The sequence below is a fragment of the Mastomys coucha genome, unplaced genomic scaffold, assembly GCF_008632895.1.
Source record: "Mastomys coucha isolate ucsf_1 unplaced genomic scaffold, UCSF_Mcou_1 pScaffold22, whole genome shotgun sequence".
In the NCBI taxonomy this organism is placed as follows: Eukaryota; Metazoa; Chordata; class Mammalia; order Rodentia; family Muridae; genus Mastomys; species Mastomys coucha.
In genome coordinates, this window is record NW_022196905.1 from 163,381,115 (window position 1) to 163,403,068 (window position 21,954).

Consider the following 21,954-nt stretch of genomic DNA (forward strand, 5'->3'; position numbering starts at 1 on the left):
CTTACAAAATTTCTTGTGGAATTTTTTTCCCCAAAGGTGGTGGTTTAAGTGAGAATGGCCCCCATAAGTTCATATATCTGAATGTTTGGTTCTCAGTTGGTGAAACTTGTTGAAAGATTAGGAAGTATGACCTTGTTGGAGGAAGTGTGTCCCCGAGGGTAGGTACTGAGCTTTCAAAAGCCCACACCAGGTCCAGTCGTCGTTCAGTCAGTCTCTCTCTCTCTCTCTCTCTCTCTCTCTCTCTCTCTCTCTCTCTCTCTCTCTCTCCTCTCTCCTTCTCTCCCTCCCTCCCTTCCCCCCTCACTGCTGCCTACAAATTGGGATGTAAGCTCTCAGCTACTGCTCCAGTGACATTCCTGCCTGCCTGCCACCGTGCTCCCTTTCGTGCTCCCTTTTGTGAGATCATGGTCTAATCCTCTGAAACTGTAAACTCTACTGCTTCCTTTATAAGCCGCCTTTATCATGCAGTTCTATCACTTCCATAGAATAGTACCTAAGATACCAAGCCTAGGACAAAACAGACAAGCTACATTACTGGAATTTTTTTAAACCCCCTCCCCCTTGTTCCATCAGAAATGGAGCAGAACCCAAAGAAGAAATAAAAGCCTGTTAGATTATTAAATATGAAAGAAATAATCAGAGACAAGAAAGGAAGGAAAAATAACTCTTAAAAAGAAGGCCACAAACTGTCATTAGAAAACACATGACTAAATCTAGTGGGAAGACATGGACAACATGGGTTGTTTTAATTCTGGGAATCAAATGAGGGCTTTGTACATGTTCTCTACATGCCATCTACATGCTTTCTACATGCTTTCTACATGCTCTCTACATGTTTTCTATATGTTCTCTACATGTGCTCTACATGACCTCTACATGCTCTCTACATGTAGTCTACATGCTCTCTATATGCTCTCTACATATGCTCTACATGTGTTCTACATGTGCTTTATATGCTCTCTACATGCGCTTTACATGATCTCTACATGCTCTCTACATGCTCTGCCACTGAGCTAGATACACAGCCTTTATTCTTACAGGATAGATGATGAACTAACTCTAGGTGAGGTTATTCCTATGGAAGATGTTGATAAATTTTCATAAAGCAAGTATGCTCAGCAGGATAATTAATATGCAATATGCATTTATAAAACCTTAGGGGACTGAGGCCAAGACACAGTAGAAGAATGACTTGGCATGCATGTGTGCGATGCTGTGTTTGATTTTCAGTGCTGCCAAATTTATTATAGGAAATAACTTTAAAATAAGGACATATGAATATGAGAAAAAACAAGTATGTTGGGAGAAAAGTACATTTGTTTAAATGTAAGACCCAATGGATGATACCCAGATAGTAGTTTAAAAGAGTATGTAAGAATTTATCAAAAAAAAAAAAAAAAAAAGAATTTATCTATAGGGACCAGAGAGATGGCTCAGTGGTTAAGAGCATTGACTGCTCTTCCAAAGGTCCTGAGTTCAAATCCCAGCAATCACATGGTAGCTCACATGATGATATCTGATGCCCTCTTCTGCGGTGCCTGAAGACACCTACAGTGAACTTATATATAATAAATAAATAAATCTTTTTAAAAATAAATAAATAAATAAATATAAAGAATTTATCTGTAACACACATAAATACACTTTGGGTGTGTCTCTAAAGCCTCCATAGATAAGAACGCTGAAGAATGGAAAGTTCCAGACTATTTTAAGGCAAGGTGCTTGGGAGAGGTTCTTGTTCTGTGACCAGAGGCAATGTCAGCTCATGACCTTGAGCTGCCCCACCATAAAGTGATTTCCCCACCCCACCTCCCACTTAGAAGAGCCTCTATGGAGGGAGCTCTGGGTAAGATATGGGGAATTTCTCTTTGGGCTTGCAAAAAGAACAGAGAAGCAGCCGGCAGGACACAGGTAAAACAGTGTTCTCGGGAAGAAAGCTGGATTGACCCAGATAGAAAGAGATTTCTAAAGAGCTGGCAGTTAGTTGTAGGATCAGGCTTGTAAACAGATGTTATGTATAGAGTTCAGAAAATAAAGTTACCTGCTGAGCTAGCAGGTTTTACCTCAGTCTACGCTACCCCACCCAGTCCATCTTTATAAACATTAAATAATTTAAATGGTTATATAGGGCAGTGGTGGCGCACGCTTTTAATCCCAGCACTTGGGAAGCAGAGGCAGGCAGGTTTCTGAGTTCAAAGCCAGCCTGGTCTACAGAGTGGGTTCCAGGACAGCCAGGGCTACACAGAGAAACCTTGTCTCAAAAACAAAACAACAACAACAGGGAAACAAACAAACAAACAAAAAAAAAAAACAAAGAATTCTGGGCAGTGGTGGCCCACGCCTTTGATCCCAGCACCTGGGAGGCAGAGGCAGGCAGATTACTGAGTTTGAGGCCAGCCTGGTCTACAGAGAGTTCCAGGACAGCCAGGGCTACACAGAGAAACCCTGTCTCGAAAAACCAAAATAAAAAAAAAAGGTTATATAAAGCCCTAGTTCACTCCCGAGTGCTGCCAAAAGGAAGAAAACTGTATCAATAACAACTACACAGTTAAAGGGTACCTATACAAGAAAATGTAATAATAGTATTGGAAAATTTCTTTTCAACAGCCAGGTACATTGAAACATGTCTGTTCTCCACTACAAGGGAAGCTAAATGGGAGGGCACCTGAGGTAATTTGGATACCAGCCTCCCTCACAACATAGAGAGACCAATCCTATTTCAAATAAAAGCTGTAGACACATGGAGAGCTATTATTAGGAGGAAGAGGTAAACAGTAGGTCCAAGGCAGGATGTACCTCTGTGACATCACACCGTGCAACAGATGGACGATAAGATGTGTATTGGCTTGTTTACTGGGGGAGAGAGAGGAGAGAAAAAGCTGTCTCAGAGTGGGGACATGAGAGTGAGACAGACAGACAGACAGACAGACTGATAAGACAGGGAAACACACGGTCAGGGCAACAGAGAGAATGAACAAGACAGCGCCATCTGGGTGGCCAGTGTGCCACCACACAGTAACAGAGGAAAGGCACCCTGCCTCTCTGCTGCACCAGGTAATGACAGAAGCTGCTACTTAAGCAGCTGCAGCCGGGCGGTGGTGGCGCACGCCTTTAATCCTAGCACTTGGGAGGCGGAGGCAGGCGGATTTCCGAGTTCGAGGCCAGCCTGGTCTACATAGTGAGTACCAGGACAGCCGGGGTTACAGAGAGAAACCCTGTCTCGAAAAACCAAAAAAAAAAAAAAAAAAAAAAAAAGCAGCTGCAAGGCAGGTTGGATGAACAGCAGACTTACAAGAGCTATGCTATGGTCATGGCTATGAAGATCCATAATCATCATCAATGCCAGAATAAAGAAAATGTGGCATATATTTAATAAGATGCAATTCACCCTTTGCAGTGGTGATGGGGTAACAGTGTTGAGGCAGGATGCCATGCAGCCTGGACTGTCCTTGATCTTGCTTGTAGCTGAAGATGACACTGAATTCTTGATCCCCCTGCCTTCCTGCCTGTAACTCTCAAGTGTTAGGATAATAGATAATGTATCTCAGTGTGAAACAAGCTTACGATACAACTCTAAAACAGAGAAAAAAAAACTACTACACGTAGGCACGCGTGCATCTCTGCTCATGCATGCACAGGACAGAGAAGGGGAAAGGCGGACAGAACCCAAACAAATCCATGTATCATGTAAAGCTTGGCTAGTTCTCCTTAGCTAGTTCTCTATGGGCCATCTTCCACCTCACTAGTACACGACACACTCACATGTCATCTTCATCCGATCCTGGTTCCGGCTGTTCATCGCCCACCACGAGGCCCGTGGCTATTTCTACCTCTTCCTGGTCCTCTTTAGGGAGCTGCGGTTTGATTATTACTACTGAAAGAAATGACAAAGATGAAAGTAGACTAATCTGTGCACTTGAGGAGCAACGTATACCCACAATCCCACAGGGAATGCTACTCATGATGGCAAACCAAGGTACTGACGGGTGTGGCAGCAGATGTGCATGTTTTGATTTGGGTGTGAAATGTCTCCCACGGGCTCATGACTACATGGGGAGGCTGTGGAACCACTGGGCAGTGGTTCGAGATGGAGCAAGCGGCTTGCTGAGCAAAGGCCCTGAGGTTTATAGTCCAGCCCTGCTTCCCATCCCTTCTCTGTTTCCTGGTTCCTGAGATGTGTGCGAGCAGCTGCCACATGCTCCCGCCACCCCACAGACATCTGCCATGCCTTCCTGGCCATGACGGACAGTGGTTCCCCAAATTAGGAGCCGAAAGAAGTCCTTCGCCCTTAAGTTGCTCCTTGCTGAGTATTTGGTAACTGAGATGAGAAAGTAGTGCAATATTCAGTTATTTGGTGCTGGATTAAAACTTAGGCAACACAGGAAGACACAAAACAGGGAGTGTCACAATAAGGAACAGATATAGAAATTATTTGATTTGATTTGATTTGATTTTACTTATTTTTTTTTTTTTTTTTTTTTTTTTTTTTTTTTTTGGTTTTTCGAGACAGGGTCTCTCTGTGTAGCCCTGGCTGTCCTGGAACTCTGTAGACCAGAAATCTGTCTGCCTCTGCCTCCCAAGTGCTGGGATTACTTTAAAGGCGTGTGCTACCACTGCTCGGCCAGACATAGAAATTTTAAGAAAAGTGTGATACTGAAACTTAAGACTTGCCACAGTGGAGCCATCCCTATCATTCTCCCTCTCTGTAAACCCACTGTGCAGCTGTGCTTCGTGCATGTAGTGATGGGGCTACAGAGCAAACGGGAAGTATGCACACATCTTCATAGCTGCCCTGTGTCTCTGTGTTCACTCGTATCTCAGAGGCTCTTGAACTGGGCATGGTGATGTGTCACCGCACTTGGGAAGCAGAGGCAGGAGGGTAAATGAGTTTGAAGCCAGCCTGGGCTGCCTAAGATCTACTCTTATTTACCTTTCTATCACTGTGACAAGACCTCAAGGATAGTTGCCTGCTTGGATGGGGTATGGCCCCCAATTGAATTAGATTTCCACAGCTTTGGCTGTTTCTTTATAGGAGCAGAAAATCCCTTAGGCTTTTTCCTTTCACAGGTTGTAGGGTTAGCTGGTTAGGGTCCCAGCCTGAGAACACCATTCCCTTTATTCCACTTGGAACCTGGCCTCTTTTTTGGCACAAGCCATGGCTCCAACATTATATTTCCTGGTGTTCTGCTTCCAACTGTACATTTTGTATTTCTTTTTGCTTTGCTTGCTCTTTTCCATTATAAAACTGCCCAAGAATAGCAATAGGAAAGTAGCTAAGACACTAGTTCGGTATCCAGGAGTGGACTACTGCAGTGACAGGTCCTCCCGTGCCATTTCTTGGAGGAATTTGGAAAACTTTAGAACTTTTGACTAGGAGAGTGGTTGAATGTTGCAAGTGGGGCTTAATGAGTCCTTGGCGTGGGCACTTGGAAGACAATCGTGCAGAGAGCAGCGCGGACTGTGGAGCCCCAGCTCACGAGGTTTTAGAGGTGAACGGTACTAGTGAGTTGGCTTTTCAAAGCACCCCACTCCTCTTCAAATTGAGTTTCGTATGCTTCATTGCTGTTCCTTCTGTCCCGCCAGTTTCCGCCCTGTTATTTTCGCTTGTCTGCTCTTCTTTCAGTGCTGTTTGTGCTTAGTCTTCCGAGACCCTCAGATGCAGTCAGTCTTCGCAGTATCTTCTGGAGGCACGCGGTGCTATAACCTGTGCTGTTATGACTGCTCCCGCTGTGTCCCACAGGTTTGGGTGTGTCGTGTTTCTATCTTCATTCAGTCCTAGGACTTGTTAAACTTCCTTCTGATTCCTCCAGCGGCCCCGTTTCCTTCTGCTCAGTGGTATGCCGTTTTACTTCCTTGAGTTTGTGTAACTTTCTGTCATTTCTATTGCTGTTGATGTCCAGCCTCTATCCCTCTGTGGTCAGATAACATGAAGAGTGTTATTTGAATTTCTTTTGCAAATTTGTGGAGACATGCCTTGTGTCCTAATATGCGGTTGCTTTGCAGACAGTTTCATGGGCTACTGAAAATAAACACAATGTGTTCTTTAGTGTTTGGGTGGGGTGTCCTGTAGATGTCTGCTAGATCTATTTGGTTTATGACATCATTTAGCCCCAGCTTCATTCTATTTAGTTTTTGTCTGGATGGGTGAGCGTGAAATGCTGAAGTCTCCCAATATCATTGTGTCAGGTCAATCTGTAATCTAATAGCATTTTTTGGTATGAAACTGTTGTCTCTCTGGTACATACATGTTTATGACTGTAATATCCTCTGGGATTTTTTCCTTTAAGGAATGAATGTGTGTGTGTGTGTGTGTGTGTGTGTGTGTGTGTGTGTGTGTGTGTATTAGTTTTGGCTTTAAATCTATTTTGTCAGGTATTAGAACAGCTATATCTGCCTGTTTCTTTATTCCCTCTGTGTTCAGAATGAAAATCCATCAGGCCCCCCTGCTGTGTGTGATTGCCTGCTTGATTGACATGACCATCCACCATTCCTCAGAAGTAGAACATTTTGCCTTGCTGAAGTACTTTGCAGTCTGTGGAATTTTGGAACCCTCAAATCCATTTCTAACACCTAGGCTGTCTAAAACTCAAATTCTTCCAGCCTCTACTTCAGAAGTAATAGGGCCATGGGTGTGCAGCGCTGTGCCTAACCTATGCTGGATTTCTCCAGTGAATTTAGTGTCAACATCCTAGGAAAAGAGTTAAACATTGATATGGATATAAACATCCTGGGGAGAAAGTGAAACAGTAACATAGATATAAACAGTATTGGGAAAACGTTAAACAATAACAGAAAATTATATTTAGATTTAGTCAAAAATAAATCACTTAGTAATGAATCCAAGTTTAAACAAAGATAAAGTTAATTATATTGTAACCATTTAGGATCAGTAAGAAAAATCGTTAATGAAAATATAATATAGATTAGCCAGGTGTAATGGTTCATTCCTTTTTCATTTTTTTTTTCTTTTTCTTTTTTGTCTTTTTTGAGACAGGGTTTCTCTGTATAGTCCTGGCTGTCCTGGAACTCACTCTGTAGGTCAGGCTGGTCTTGAACTCAGAAATCTGCCTGCCTTTGCCTCCCAAGCACTGGGATTAAAGGCGTGCGCCACCACCACCTGGGGGTTCATTCCTTTAATTCTGGTACTCAGGAGGCACAGGAAGTGTGTGTGTGTGTGTGTGTGTGTGTGTGTGTGTGTGTAAGATAGGTAGGTAGATAGATGGATGGATGGATGGATGGATAGACAGATAAGTAGAGTGATAGACAGACAGACCAGTAGACAAACAGATAGACCAATAGACAGACAGACCAATAGACAGACAGATCAACAGACCAACAGACAGACCGACAGAGTGAGAGGTAGAAATATAATATAAATATATAATAGAAATATATTGTTTATATAATACATAACATATAATATATAATGTAACACATGTAATGGTATGTGCCTGTCATCCCTGCTACTCAAGAGGCAGGAGGATCGCTTGTGCCTGTAACCTTGATGTTTTCTTGAACAACACAGAAAGGTACAGACAGAAGAGGGAATGGATATTGCTTTTAAAATGGAGGCAAACTCAGGAGGCAGAGGCAGGTAGATCTCTATGAGTTCAAGGCCAGCCAAGTATATATAGCAAAGAGTTCCAGGACATCAGAGCTACACAGTGACATACAGTCTTTAAAAAACAAAGTGAGCTATGTTGATTTGCATTCTTACTGCCTGTAGGAAAATGAGCTCTCTGAATGGCTATCCAAGCTGAGCAATGCTAAATTGTCATCCCAGAGTGCAAGTCCTTTCCAAGAGTTGTCAGCTTGAAATACTACACAAAGGGGCTGGTGAGATGGCTCAGCAGGGAAGAGCACTGACTGCTCTTTGGAAGGTCATGAGTTCAAATCCCAGGAACCACATGGTGGCTCACAACCACCCATAATGAAATCTGACACCCTCTTCTGGTGTGTCTGAAGACAGCTACAGTATGCTTAGATAATAAATAAATAAATAAATCTTGAAATACTACACAAAATCATGCCTCTGTCCTTGGAAGTGCATGCTTTTGTTAATTCACTTGGAACCAGCTTCATTAGAGCAATTCAGACAAGCAAGACACATTCCCAGTTCTCTCTCCAACCCAAGGTATGACTGCTACCTTCCTTTCTCCAATCGTAAAGCAGTGACATAATTCGCTGGGGGACCAGTAACTTTGTTAAAAATAAACCACATACCAGTTTCTCCTTTACTGGCAGACAATGAGCCACTGCAGGCACCTTCTGCTGCCAACGCACGCGGGGTCCCTGGCACATCCAACCACCACTGCTTCTGACTTTCTGGACTACCTTCCATTACAATCACTTGGCCATCTGAAAAAAGATACTGCTTTAGCAAAAATAAAGATACTTCATGAGTTCATTGTTTTTAATAGCTGAGTAGTACTCCATTGTGTCGATGTACCACATTTTCTGTATCGATTCTTCTGCTGAGGGACATCTGGGTTGTTTCCAGCTTCTGGCTATTATAAATAAGGCTGCTATGAACATAGTGAAGCATGTGTCCTTATTACATGTTGGAGCATCTTCTGGGTATATGCTGAGTAGTGGTATAGCTGGGTCCTCTGGTAGAACTATATCCAATTTCCGGAGGAACCGCCAGATTGACTTCCAGAGTGGTTGTACCAGCTTGCAATCCCACCAGCAATGAAGGAGTGTTCCTCTTTCTCCACAACCTCTCCAGCATCTGCTGTCACCTGAGTTTTTGATCTTAACCATTCTGATAGGTGTGAGGTGGAATCTTTTTAGTTTTACATTTTATTATATTTAGCTATCGACATCATATTCCTCATTTTGTTTATAAAGAAGTCAGTGTGTGCCACGCGGTGGTGGCGCATGCCTTTAATCCCAGCACTTGGGTGGCAGAGGCAGGTGGATTTCTGAGTTTGAGACCAGCCTGGTCTACAGAGTGAATTCCAGGACAGCCAGGGCTACACAGAGAAACCCTGTCTCAAAAAAAAAAAAAAAAAAAAAAAAAAGACAAACAAACAAACAAAAAGAAGTCAGTGTGTGTGTGTGTGTGTGCATGTGCATGTGTGTGTGTAAACATTATTGCCTTTTTATCATATATTGAGATACATATTTTGCTGTGTAAACCATGATACATTTCCATGTGCTTATTTTTTAAGTTGAGCTCATCCTTCTATGTCTTACTGAATTATAAATCAGTTCATAAACTTACAATAACTCATTTTAGTGATACATGCTCATCCTTTGGTATCCAAAGCAGATTGGTTAGTCCCAGGACACCCAGTGATGTAAAATCTGTGCGTGTGGGCTGGAGAGATTGCTCGGTAGCTGAAAGCTCTTGCTGCTCTTACAGAGTATCCAAGTTCAGTTCCCACGTGGTGACTTTCAACTCCCTGTAGCTCTGGCTTCAGGGAGATCCTAACCCTTCAGCATAAACTGGCACTGCTCAGACGTGTATATATCCACACAGAACACAAGGATACATAATTTAAAATAACATAAATAAAATATTTTTAAATCTGCATATGATTAAGTATGATTTTATATAAGTGTTTATATAAAATACGTACTGTTTGCATAAAACTTATGCACGTCCTCCAACATACTTTTCATTGGGGTAGGGAATGAGACAGGATCTCATGTAGCTCATGCTAGCTTTGAACTGTCTATAGTAGCTGAGGGTAATCTTGAACTCCTTATCCTCTTGGTCTCCATCTCTACCTTCCAAATGTTAAGGTTACAGCATGTGCCACCATACCTAGTTTCTAGCATGCTTTCTCTCTCTCTTTTTAAAGATTTATTTATTTATTATATGTAACTACACTGTAGCTGTCTTCAGACACACCAGAAGAGGCCAGAGGAGGGGTTGGGTCTCCTACAACTAGAGTTGTATAGCGTTCTGAGTTACCATATTTGGGAGCTGGGAACTGAACCTGAGTCCTCTGCAACAAGAGCAGGACATACTCTTAACTGCTGAGCCATCTCTCCAGCCTATTCCCTGAGTTTTAACTCAACCGTAGATGACAGTACAGCAGAATGCAAATGTGGCATAAATCATTGTTCTACTTAGGGAATGTGGCAAGAAAACATCCCTATGCGTTCACATAGATGAAAGCCTTTTTCCGAATATTTTTCCATTTATGATTAATTGACTCCAAGGACATCGATAGCTGTCTAATTGACTTATAGCACAGTCTTAAATGTTAACTCTTTCTTGGGGGCTAGGACTGAAGAACAAAGGAAGCACATAGCTTGGGAGGTGGCTCAGTGAATAAAAACTGCTTGTCGCACAAGCAAGTCCATCCGGGCTGGCTGGAGCTTGAACCCAGGACCTTGCACACGCTAGGCCCTTGGCAGCCAAGCTGCATACCTAACCCTAAGACCAATTTTATTGGTGAGAGGGAATTATCACCAATAACATCATGAGGCTGTAAGCCAGTGTTAGGAACTTAGTCAAGTGAACCCCGTCTTCCTGAACCCCCCCCACACTTAAGGAAATATGGCTGTCTTAATCAGGGTTTCTATTCCTGCACAAACATCATGACCAAGAAGCAAGTTGGGGAGGAAAGGGTTTATTCAGCTTACACTTCCACATGGCTGTTCATCACCAAAAGAAGTCAGGACTGGAACTCAAGCAGGTCAGGAAGCAGGAGCTGATGCAGAGGCCATGGAGGGATGTTCTTTACTGGCTTGCTTCTCCTGGCTTGCTCAGCCTGCTCTCTTATAGAACCCAAGACTTCCAGCCCAGGGATGGCACCACCCACAAGGGGCCCTACCCCCTTGATCACTAATTGAGAAAATGCCCCATGGCTGGACCTCATGGAGGCACTTCCCCAACTGAAGCTCCCTTCTGTGATAACTCCAGCCTGTGTCAAGTTGACACACAAAACCAGCCAGTACAATGGCAGATGTGATTTTTTTTTCCTGTACTGTTGTATGACCAGGGTCATCGGCTGATAGGATAACCAGCACACAAGTCTCAACTTGACACTCATGATCACAAAACAATGTCTTTGTAAAATGTGTAGTGACTGAGAGATGCCAACCATTCCAATAAGGTGTACATTGGCAGCAAAGCCGTGCCAGGCTCTGGTCCTCCCTTGCTGCTGGTTGACAACTGACTCACCATCCGGCAAGGTGGGGCACGTGGAGGTGACGTCTGCTGTTGCCATTATTTGCAGCAGGGTCTGAGGTGCTCTGGCATCCCAATGTCTCCTGTTCTCTGCAGCGATAATATCCTGAGAGAAACCCTCTGGGTGTAAGAAAATAACTGGTTAGTTCTACTGCAGCCAGAGTCTAACCACAGTACCTAAAGTTTTTAGGGACTGGCCCAATGTGCTTTCTATGGCTGTCACAAACCCCATAACCAAAACCAACTTCTGGGGTAAAGGGTTTATTTCATCTTCAGTGCATGAAGGAACTCCACGGTAGGAACTGGAGCAGAAGCCATGGAAAAGGGCTGCTCACTGGCTTGCTCCCAGGCTCACATTCAGTGACCTTTCTTATACCCACCAAAGCCACCTGCCCAGGGATGTCACAGCCCCTAATGGGTGTGGCTCTCCCACATCAATCAAGAAAATGCCTCACAGACTTGCCTACAGGCCAACCTGATAGAGGTCATCCCCGAAACGCTACTGAACTTCCCTCTCCCCCAGGGGATTCTAATTTCTGTTGACAGAAGACTAGCCAGCATAGGGACCAAAGAGTAGGATGTTCAAGCCACAGGAGCCACTGCCTGGACCTCTAACAGACCCAACAGAGAAGGCAGAAACTCAGACAACTTTCGAAGTTGTTTCATTTTTATCATTAATGTTGATTATCCAGTTTAACTAAGGGCTAAGGAAATCCATGAACAGAAAAATGACTGAGACATCTATGAGAATTCTCATATGAATTTCTCTCTCCCTCCCTCCCTCCCTCCCTCCCTCCCTCCCCCCTCTCTCTCTTTCTCTTTCTCTCTCTCTCTCTCTCTCTCTCTCTCTCTCTCTCTCTCTCTCTCTCTCTCTCTCTCTCTCTCTCTCTCTCTTCCTCTCTCTTCAACATGCCCCACTTCTTTGTTTCATTGGCTCAGAATTCAGGACATGAATCCCTTCCTGCTCCAGCCCCCCATGTGCTAGAACAGCAAGCATTACCATGCCCAGCCCCTGAGTGCTGCAATCACATGTATGCACTACCACACCAGGCTATGTCAGGGTCTGGCTTTGACCACATTCCAACTCAAATTATTATTATTATTATTATTATTATTATTATTATTGTTTTTTGAGACAGGGTTTCTCAGTGTAGTCCTGGCTATCCTGGAAGCTCAAATTATTTTTAAAGATTTATTTATTTTATGTATGTGAGCATACTGTCGCTGTCTTCAGACACACCAGAAGAGGACATCAGATCCCCATTACAGATGGTTGTAAGCCATCATGTGGTTTCTGGGAATTGAACTCAGGACCTCTGGAAGAGCAGTCAGTGCTCTTAATCACTGAACCATCTCTCCAGCCCACAACTCAAATTTTGAGACAGGATCTTTCACTGATTCTGGAGCTAATAAAATCTTATTATACTGTATGGCCAATAGCTTTCAGATGTCCTCTTGTCTACACACACACACACACACACACACACACACACCAGCACTGGGCTTAATGCTGCCAGGCCCAGTTTATTCTGTGGGTGCTGGGACCTGAACTCAGAGGTTTTTTGTTTTGTCTTGTTTTGTTTTTTAAATATTTATTTATTTATTTTATGTATATGCGTATACTATAGCTGTTCAGATAGTTGTGAGCCTTCATGTGGTTGTTGGGAATTGAATTTAGGACCTCTGCTCACTCCAGTCGGCCCTGCTCGCTCAGCCCCTGCTTACTCCGGCCCAAAGATTTATTTATTCTTATATGTAATTCAGATGCACCAGAAGAGGGTGTCATATCTTATTACGGGTGGTTGTGAGCTACCATGTGGTTGCTGGAATTTGAACTCAGAACCTTCGGAAGAGCAGTCAGTGCTCTTACCTGCTGAGCCATCTTGCCAGCCAGAACTCAGAGCTTTATATTTGGGCAGCACTCTATACACTGAGCCTTTGACCCAAGGCCCAAGTTCCCTTTGATCACTACCTACACAGGAAAGCCCAGGCTTCCTGAGCATTGCAAGCCCTGAAGGAATGGGAACTCTCCCATCTTCCCAGCCAGCCCTTATCCCAGCAGTGACGAGCATTTGGGCTCAGGACATGTCCATGTCTGTGCCTCCTTTTCCTTAACCACAGCATTTCGGGACAGGGATCGTGTTCCTTTGTCTTTGCATGCTCTAGCACTGGCTACATGGGGGAAATCCACAGTTATGGTGAATGGAGCAGAGATGTTTCCCCATGAAAATAAAGCAGAGTATTACAGGAAGGGGAAACTGAGGCAAGCCAGGTAGGAAAATGTTTACATAGCTACCTGGGGAGAGGAACAGGATTTGCCTGGGCTGTAAAGCAAGAGAGGAAGTTCAGGGTCAGCTCAGAGGACTTAAGGAGACTTTGTCTCAAAATTAAAAAAGATGAAAAGGAGAACTGGCCTGGAATGATCAAACAAGCCAACCTGCTGTTTTCTCTCCATATTACTTAAAATAAAAAATTAAAATAAAGGCAATGTAATGGGAGAAGACAGAGGAAAAAAAAACAAAAAGGAGCCGGGGAGACAGCTCAGCAGTTAAGATGGCTTACAGTTCCTCCAGAAGACACAAGTTCAGTTCCCAGCACTCACATCAGGCAGCTCACAATCTCCTGCCATTCCAGTGCCAGGGGCTCTGCCACCTCTACCCTCCAGCAGCACCTTCATGCAAGTGGTACACATAAGCCCATGCAGGCACACACATATAAAAGTCAAGCAGCCAATCTTTCTTTTTTAATTAAGGGAGAATCACTTAATAAGCACCTTCATTTAGGCAGACCATACCTCGTCCTCATTGCTACAGTAACCTGGTGTGGTTACTATTACTATTATCCCCCACACCTCAAAAAGGAAAGGGGCTTCAGAACATGAAAATAACTTGCAAAAAAAGAGATGTCCCTTGACCAAAAACTCCAGTGCCAGCTAGGATTCACTGGCTCCAGAACCCTGGGGATTTTGTGATTTCCAATGTCACCCCAGTACTCAAGAGTGACAGAAGACATGGAGGCAGCAGAATAGTTCAGAGGGATCCCTGAGGAGACACCACCCTGGGTGTGTAGGAGGGAATGACCTTGCCTGGAAGCAAAGGTTTCTGGGAAGGAGGAGGACACGTGTTGAGGTTAAGGTACAAATCACACCTGCCCAGAAAGCTGTCCAGCAGTTAATGAGACAGACCCACAAGGGTGACACTCCCAGAGCTGCTGAAACTGCAGGAGTAGGTAGGACTGCCCGGTGTGTGTAGCAGGAAGGATGAAGGGTGTGGGGGGAATAGGGGAGCCAGGAGCCCAATGAAAAGTGCTCTTTTGGGCTGGAGAGATGGCTCAGTAGTTAAGAGCACCAATTGCTCTTCCAGAGGTCCTGTGTTCAAATCCCAGCAACCACATGGTGGCTCACAACCATCTGTAATGGAACATAGTGCCCTCTTCTGGTGTGTCTGAAGACAATGCCAGTGTGCTCACATATATAAGATTAAATTAATAAATAAGTATTTAAAAATAAAGAAAAACCCTCCCTTTTAGCCCACTGCTTTCAAGCAAGGTGTACCTGCTTCTGGGCTACAGAGTTCTTCAAAGGCTCTGTCTGTTTGATCTTCATGCTCCTCCTCATATCTATACTCCTGAAACTTTGTGCTGTCTTCAAATCTTAAAGTATCATTTAGTTTAGACACTGCCTAAAGAAATTTCACAATTATTCACAAGAAATAAGCCAGGTTGGAAGTTAAATGCATTAATTTTGTGCCTTTTTGCAAATATTAATTTTCAAATGATATGGCATTATATATATATATATATATATATATATATATATATATATACACATACATACATATGTGTGTGTGTGTGTGTCAGACAACTCCATATAGTTTTAAAGATGAAATTATTTTGACTGAAACAGATACACCAATGTTTTTATTTCTTCTTGATAAGAGTGGCCAGCCCTAATCACAGAACAACTCGATTTTCCCAGGCTTTCTATCAGATCACACGACTCAGTTCAAGGTTTTCTTATCCATGCCCTGCTTTCAGGATCCAACAGGATACTCCTCCTCTTCTCCTTCTCTTTCTCCTTCTTCTTCTCCTTCTCCTTCTTCTTCCTCTTCTTCTTCTCCTTCTTCCTCTTCTTCTTGTCCTTCTTCTTCCTCTTCTTCTTCTTTTCTTCTCCTTCTTCTTCCTCTTCTTCTTTTTCAAACATGGGTTTGCTTTTGTTTTATGTGTATGAGTGTTTTGCTACATGAATGTCTGTGTGTGTACCACTTGTGTAGATGGTGCCCAAGATGGCCAACAGAGGGTGCTAGATCCCCTGGAACTGGTATTACAGATGACTCTGGAATGTCATGTGACCTGGGAATCAACTACCACAGGTCCTCTGGAAAAGCAGCCATTGCTCTTAACCACTGAACCATCATCTCTCCAGAGTCCTTTGGTTTCTTTTTAAGCTGGGGCCTCACTGAGCTGTTCATGTTCTAGAATTCCTGGACTCACACAGTCATCCCAGCTCGGCCTCCCCAGTAGCTGACAGCATAGACACCAACCACACCAAACCTCACAGCCAAGTGATTAAGTCCTACAATTGCTCCTCGTGTTCCATCACCAATAGGAACACTGTTCCCATTGGTTTCAGTTGTAGCAAGCATATGCTATGACAGGAGGAACTCCTGGAAGCTACAGTGGTTTAGAGTCCCTTTTCTCATGCCAACACCTCACATCATGGAAACCATGTGACATGACCCTCCCCAGGCCTGGTCTGCTCAGGTCCCATAGCTCTGGGGGCATCAGAGACCAAATCATTGAGTAAACACTAACGCCACCATGCTAATGGAGTCATTTTGTAGCAAAATGTTTGTAAAAGTACAATGACATAGAAATTGGTAGGACTCAACCCTGAGTGTTATACAGTTAACATGTTCTGTCATTGACCTGCATCCCAGCCCCCAAAAGATGACAGAGAACATAGGAGGGTTGGGGAGTACCTCAGTGGCCAAATAATATACATGTATGTGTATGTGTGTATGTGTATATGTACATATTATATATTATATAATATATTCCATATATTACACATCATATATAATAGCAGATAAAGTCTTGTCTCTATCAACAGACAGACACACAATAAGTGTTGGGTGTGATTATTCATAGTTAACTTCTAGTAATCTGAAAGATTAATTTAGAGGAAATATAATGTAAAAAAGAAATCAGTTAATGTTGACACTGACATTTGTTAGAAGTTCTGATGAAAGTTGAAAATTTAAAAGGTGTTAACATCAAGAAATACAATGATGTGGTTAGTTTGAATATGCTTTGCCCAGGGAGTGGCACTCTTAGGAGGTGTGGTTTTGTTGGAGGAGGTGTGTCACTGTGGGGGTGGGCTCTGAGACCTCCTCCTAGACGCCTGAAGATAGCCTTCTCTTGATTGCCTTTCAGTCAAGGTGAAGAACTCTTGGCCCCTTCTCAGCACCCTGTCTGCTTGGATGCTACCATGCTTCCTGCCATGATGATAATGGACTGAACCTCTGAAACACCGGCCCCAATTAAATGTTGTCCCTTATAAGAGCTGCCTTGGTCACGGTATCTCTTCACGGCAATGGGAACCCTAACTAGGACAAACGAAATCTGGATTTATTTTTTCTGCATGAGATTTACCCATACACAGCTAGAGAGTAATTAGAACTAATTAAGACCTAAAATAAGCATACACTTTCAGGTTACTCAGTGGTTTTTAAGTCAGCATATTAACATTATCAGGAAAATACCTCATTTAAGGATATTCTCATTACATCCATCATCCCTCTGTTGAAGGATGGTCTTCAACAGCCTGAAGACCAACTCGCGTTGTCATAGTTGATCATTGCGACGAGTACATAATGACATACCTCCTTCTCCTGGATGGTGTCTTCCTCTGAAATACACTTATCTAGGCTGATCTCAAACTTTACTGCTCTCTAGAATAAGCAAGAAAAAAGTCTTAGCTTAACAGTTCAAGAAAGCCTTCAAGCTAGAGCCCCTGAGGCAATTCATGTTGACACCATACATACTTAAGACCATTAGTGTAGCACCACACGGTAGGGCTATTCCATAAGACAGTGGGAATGGGAATCACACAGACAACCTGGATTGTTGAGCACATAGTAGGTCTATTCCAAATGACTGTGGGAGTGGGAAATCATACAGAGAACCTGGATTGTCGAGCACATAGTAGGGCTATTCCATAAGACAGTGAGAGTGGGAATCACATAGACAACCTGGATTGTCGAGCACACAGTAGGGCTGTTCCAAAAGACTGTGGGAGTGGGAAATCACACAGACAACCTGGATTGTCAAGCACATAGTAGGGCTATTCCATTTGGGAGCAGGCAATCACACTGGAAAACTGGATAGTAAAGCATGAACCCAAATCAGTTTTCTAATTTACAAGTAAAAGATAGGAATGTTTAGAGCCTAACTTTATAGCTCTGCTTTTAAGCTTTACTCTTTCATGTTCTGAAGCCTAATTTGTTTCAAGTGTCTCTCGATATTCTAAACGTTTAGAGAAAAACATAATTCTATCACCTCATATTGATTATGTAATCATGTCTAAATTCATATTGGTGTATATTTCTATAACTTGATTTCTACATTGAATCTGATGAAACATTTTATAATAAAAACTTTTTTTGCTAGAAAAGTTAATCATAATTCATGAAAAAGGTGGGTACAGTATCCATCAGATTAAAATAACCATGTATTGAACATTGGCATTTTCATGAACAAAAATTGTATAATGTGACAAAATGTTCATTGCTCCAGTGCAGTTTTAACCCAATCTGATTCAAGAGCATGGTTTTCTTTTGCAGTACTGGAGATGAAATTATGGCTTTGTACATGTTAGGTGAGTGTTCCACCACGGACTCCCATCGTGGCCTTAGAATGTAAGTGTGACAACAGGATGTGAGTGTGAGTGTGTGTGTGTGTGTGTGTGTGTGTGTGTGTGTGTGTGTCTCAGAGTGGGTCCTGGTAGAAGCCTATAAAGTGGATGCTTTTCATGCAGGGGTGGCCAGACTAGACTGTGACATTGGATGTGGGCCCTGGGCTAGACTTCAGAAAAGGCTGTAAAAGATCTAGATGGTTGGGAAGTTATAATTCTACAAATTCTTCCTAAGCCATCTCTGCCCTCTGTGACCCACACCCCTACACAATGAAGAACATAGTAGACATGGCCCAAAGGACCCAGCTGGCATAGAGCTTACACTGTCCTGGAGTAGGCTAGGTTGCGACATGATTGCCAGCAAGTCTTAGATGCACAGGGAACATAAACCAGGAGAGCTGGCAAGATGGCTCAGACGGCAAAAGCACTTGTCATGAATGCTTGGTGACCGAGGACCCCTGGTGGAAGGGGACAGTCAACTCCCAAAAGCTGTCCTCTGACCTCCACGTATGTCTGGAGTTCACGCACACCTGTACTGATTACATACGTGTATCACACACATATGATTACATGCGTGTATCACATACATAGAACAATCAATCAATCAATTCATTTTTTTGTTTTTTGTTTTTTCGAGACAGGGTTTCTCTGTGTCACCTTGGCTGTCCTGGAACTCAGAAATCCGCCTGCCTGTGCCTCCCAAGTGCTGGGATTAAAGGCGTGTGCCACCACTGCCCAGCTCAATCAGTTAATTCTTTAAAGTAAATAGGTGCTGGTGTTGGTGGCATGTGCCTGTGACCCAAGTGTGCCATAGCAGAGCCAGGAGTTTCTGGGGGTAAGACAATCTTTATCAACATGAAATCCTATCTCAAGCAGAATTGAAGAGAAAGTAGGGTAACAGTGTGGGAAACGAGCAGGAGGTGAAAGTTAAGCATGCAAAGTTACTTGGTATTTGATCTAGGGGCCTGGGCATTAGACCTTAACACAAGAAGGACCAAGAAAAACACTTTCCATGCAGTGGGAACAGCATATGTCCCTAGAGTGGCTGTGTGATCCTCAGGTCTCTAGCTGAGCTTGTCCAGGATAGAGCGTTTCATTGTCCCTGTCCCTCACAAGAAGTGGGTTTCCAGACTCCAGCTTCCAGACAAGAAAGAGTACCACAGACCATATTGACTTACATACCTGAAACAACCACAACCACATCCAACATCAGACACAAACAGGAACCAGTGAGATGAACCCAGCAAGTCCCTTTGCCTACGCCCCAGACAGTTTGCTGGGCTTGGAAACTGTTGTATTGATGAGACAAGGCTGAGAACATGGGCTTACCAAGATCGCTAGAGTTTGAAGGACAGAGTCCCAATGAGGAGAGAGCTGTGGCACAAAAGAAGTAGAGCTCACATCATGCTGGTGGGAACGTAATGACCACTTTGCTGACAAACGCAGCAGCTTCTTTTTTTTTTTTCTTTTAAAGATTTATTTATTTTATTTGTATGAGTACACTGTAGCTGTACAGATGACCATGAGCCATGATATGTGTGGCTGTTGGGAATTGGACTCAGGATCTCTGCTGGCCCCGCTTGCTCTGGCCCCACTCTCATCGGTGTAATTCACTGTAGCTGCCTTCAGACGCACCAGAAGAGGGCGTCCAATCTCATTACGGGTGGTTGTGAGCCACCATGTGGTTGCTGGGATCTGAACTCAGGATCTTCGGAAGAGCAGTCAGTGCTCTCACCCCCTGAGCCATCTCGCCAGCCCACGCAGCAGGTTCTTAAACAACTAAAGACAGCCAGGGTGACAGCTCAGTTGGCAAAGGGTTTGCCTTGTGGGCATTGAAGACAGTTTGGTCCACTGTAAGTATTTATAAGTAGCTAGGCAAGGTGGCACATGCTTATACTCGTAGTGCTGGGAAGGCAAAGATAGACTCCTGGGGCTCACAAGTCTAGCAAACTTGGCCAGCCCAAGCCCAGTGAAAGACCCCCATCCTAAGGAAATGTTTATGACTCCTAAGGAACGACGCTTGAGGTTGACCTCTGCCCTCCACATGCATGCACACACCTTCATGCTTGTGGAACCACACATGGGCATATATACCAGTCAGGCATGATGGCAAGTGATTGGAATTCCAGCTACTCCAGAGGATAAGGCAAGGTGACCATGAGCTATTCAGGAAGGGTAGTGATGGGTATAGTAAAGCCTTCATGCTTGGCTTTAAGTGGACTGTGGAGTGAAGGCTTTATGTCTGCCTTTGGGAGAGATGTCTCAGCAAAGCCTTTGCTATGTTTGGGTCAATCAGGAGAGACTGAGAAATTGTTTTCGAGAGTGTTTGAACCTTGAAGAAATGTTGTATCTCTAGGGAACCTGCACTGGGTGCTACACGAGCGCTTGCAGCTGCCCCAGCCTCTGTCCTAAGACTCTCCTGGCAACCCGGAGTTCTTACTTTTGGTTATGGCGAGGCATGGTCAGAAGGGACCGAGGTTAGTCGGGGTCATCTGCTCTCTCGGGCAGCAAGGGCAAGATAACTCTGGTAGATGGAAGCTCTCCCAGCCCCTGTTAACCTTATATAATGTTTGAATAAAGTAACTAGAGTGAGCTAGCTGGAAGTCAGAGTTCTAGAAGACTGAACCTCTCTGCTCCTTTGGAAAATGAAGGTTTAGGATCTCAGTGAGCTTCTCTCTTTACTGTGGCACCTATGATCAACATCAGTCAATAAGAAGACAGGAAGATCTTGAGTTTATGGCCATTCCAGACAGTGTAATAAAATCCTGTCTCTTCTAATAAAAATAACTGAACAACTCAGTGTTAGAGCACTTGCCTAGAATATGTGAGGATCTGAGTTCAGTTCCTAGAATTGCAAAAGGGGGAAAATTAAACATAATGCCTACTAGATGATCAGGCCATCCCAGGCCAATGTAGTTACAGCAGAGTGAAAACAGATGTGCCTGTCACTTTAAGACTTGGCATTTAGGGCTGGGAGGTGGCTCAGCATGTAAAATCACTCGCTGCCTAAACAAGAGAACCTGCATTGAAATTCCCTTTACATAAAAGTCTGGGCATGGCTCTGTGTGCCTGTAAATTCAACACTAGAAAGCAGAAACAGGCAATCCTGGAGCCTGCTGGATAGCCAGCCTCGCTTAAATTGCTCAGCTTCAGGATTAGTTGTAGACCCTGTCCCAAGGGAACAGTACTGAGACTGTACCCTGACATACAAGAAAGTGCCCATGATGACAAACAATGCCCATGATGGCCCCAGCTGTATGCAATAGCCAAAAGCTGGAAACTATCTAAATATCCATCTATTGTTGTGTTGACAATAAACTTTGATATATCTATATAGGGAATACAGTCAGCAGTGACAAGGGGTAATAAACTATACAAGCACCGTAGGTGAGACCCAACACTATTAAGTATAATGATGCATGAAAGATAGGAACACTTAAGGGATGACAGCATTCATATGAGGTGCTCACGACTACAAAATGCAAGCTAATCCATTGTGACAGAAATCCATTGTGACATGAGCAATCGCCTAGAGATGATGTGGGAGGGAGACTGTTAGAAACAGAAGAAGGGAACTGACCAAAGAGTCTCTGAGCTTTTGACTGAGTAGCACAGCAGGAGGTCAGACCTGCCCTGACCCCTGGGGCAGGACACTCTGACTGGGAAGCTCACAAAGCTCTGGCAATAGCACTCTCTACCTGCTTGGAGACTTCTTCCTCAGGTGCATCAGGGCAGGAAGGCAGGTTACTCCTCTTCACCAAATAGGTTCTATGACTGAGGTCCGCATTCTCCTACAATACAGATCACACACAGTCAGTGAGACCAGCTCTGAAGGTGCTTACTGGAGTGAGATTTTGGAATTTCAGTTTCATTTAAAAAGCACAGACTCGAAAAG

The 21,954-nt window shown here is 43.7% G+C and overlaps 1 protein-coding gene across 5 annotated transcripts in view; it reads right to left on the bottom strand.

Moving 5' to 3' along the window:
* The window catches only part of Nek5 (NIMA related kinase 5), a 64,885-nt gene that overhangs the window by 2,083 nt on the left and 40,848 nt on the right, over nt 1–21,954 (bottom strand). For 2 of the 5 annotated variants that reach the window (XM_031339235.1, XM_031339231.1), the window contains 6 exons: nt 21,758–21,850; nt 17,029–17,097; nt 14,700–14,826; nt 11,141–11,266; nt 8,224–8,358; nt 3,763–3,874 (listed from right to left, as the gene is read on the bottom strand). In XM_031339235.1, the coding sequence (XP_031195095.1) occupies nt 3,763–3,874; nt 8,224–8,358; nt 11,141–11,266; nt 14,700–14,826; nt 17,029–17,097; nt 21,758–21,850 (662 nt within the window). Of the gene's footprint in view, nt 1–3,762; nt 3,875–5,086; nt 6,020–8,223; nt 8,359–11,140; nt 11,267–14,699; nt 14,827–17,028; nt 17,098–21,757; nt 21,851–21,954 lie in introns of those variants that run through there. The other 3 variants (XM_031339234.1, XM_031339233.1, XM_031339232.1) reach the window with 3 other exon arrangements.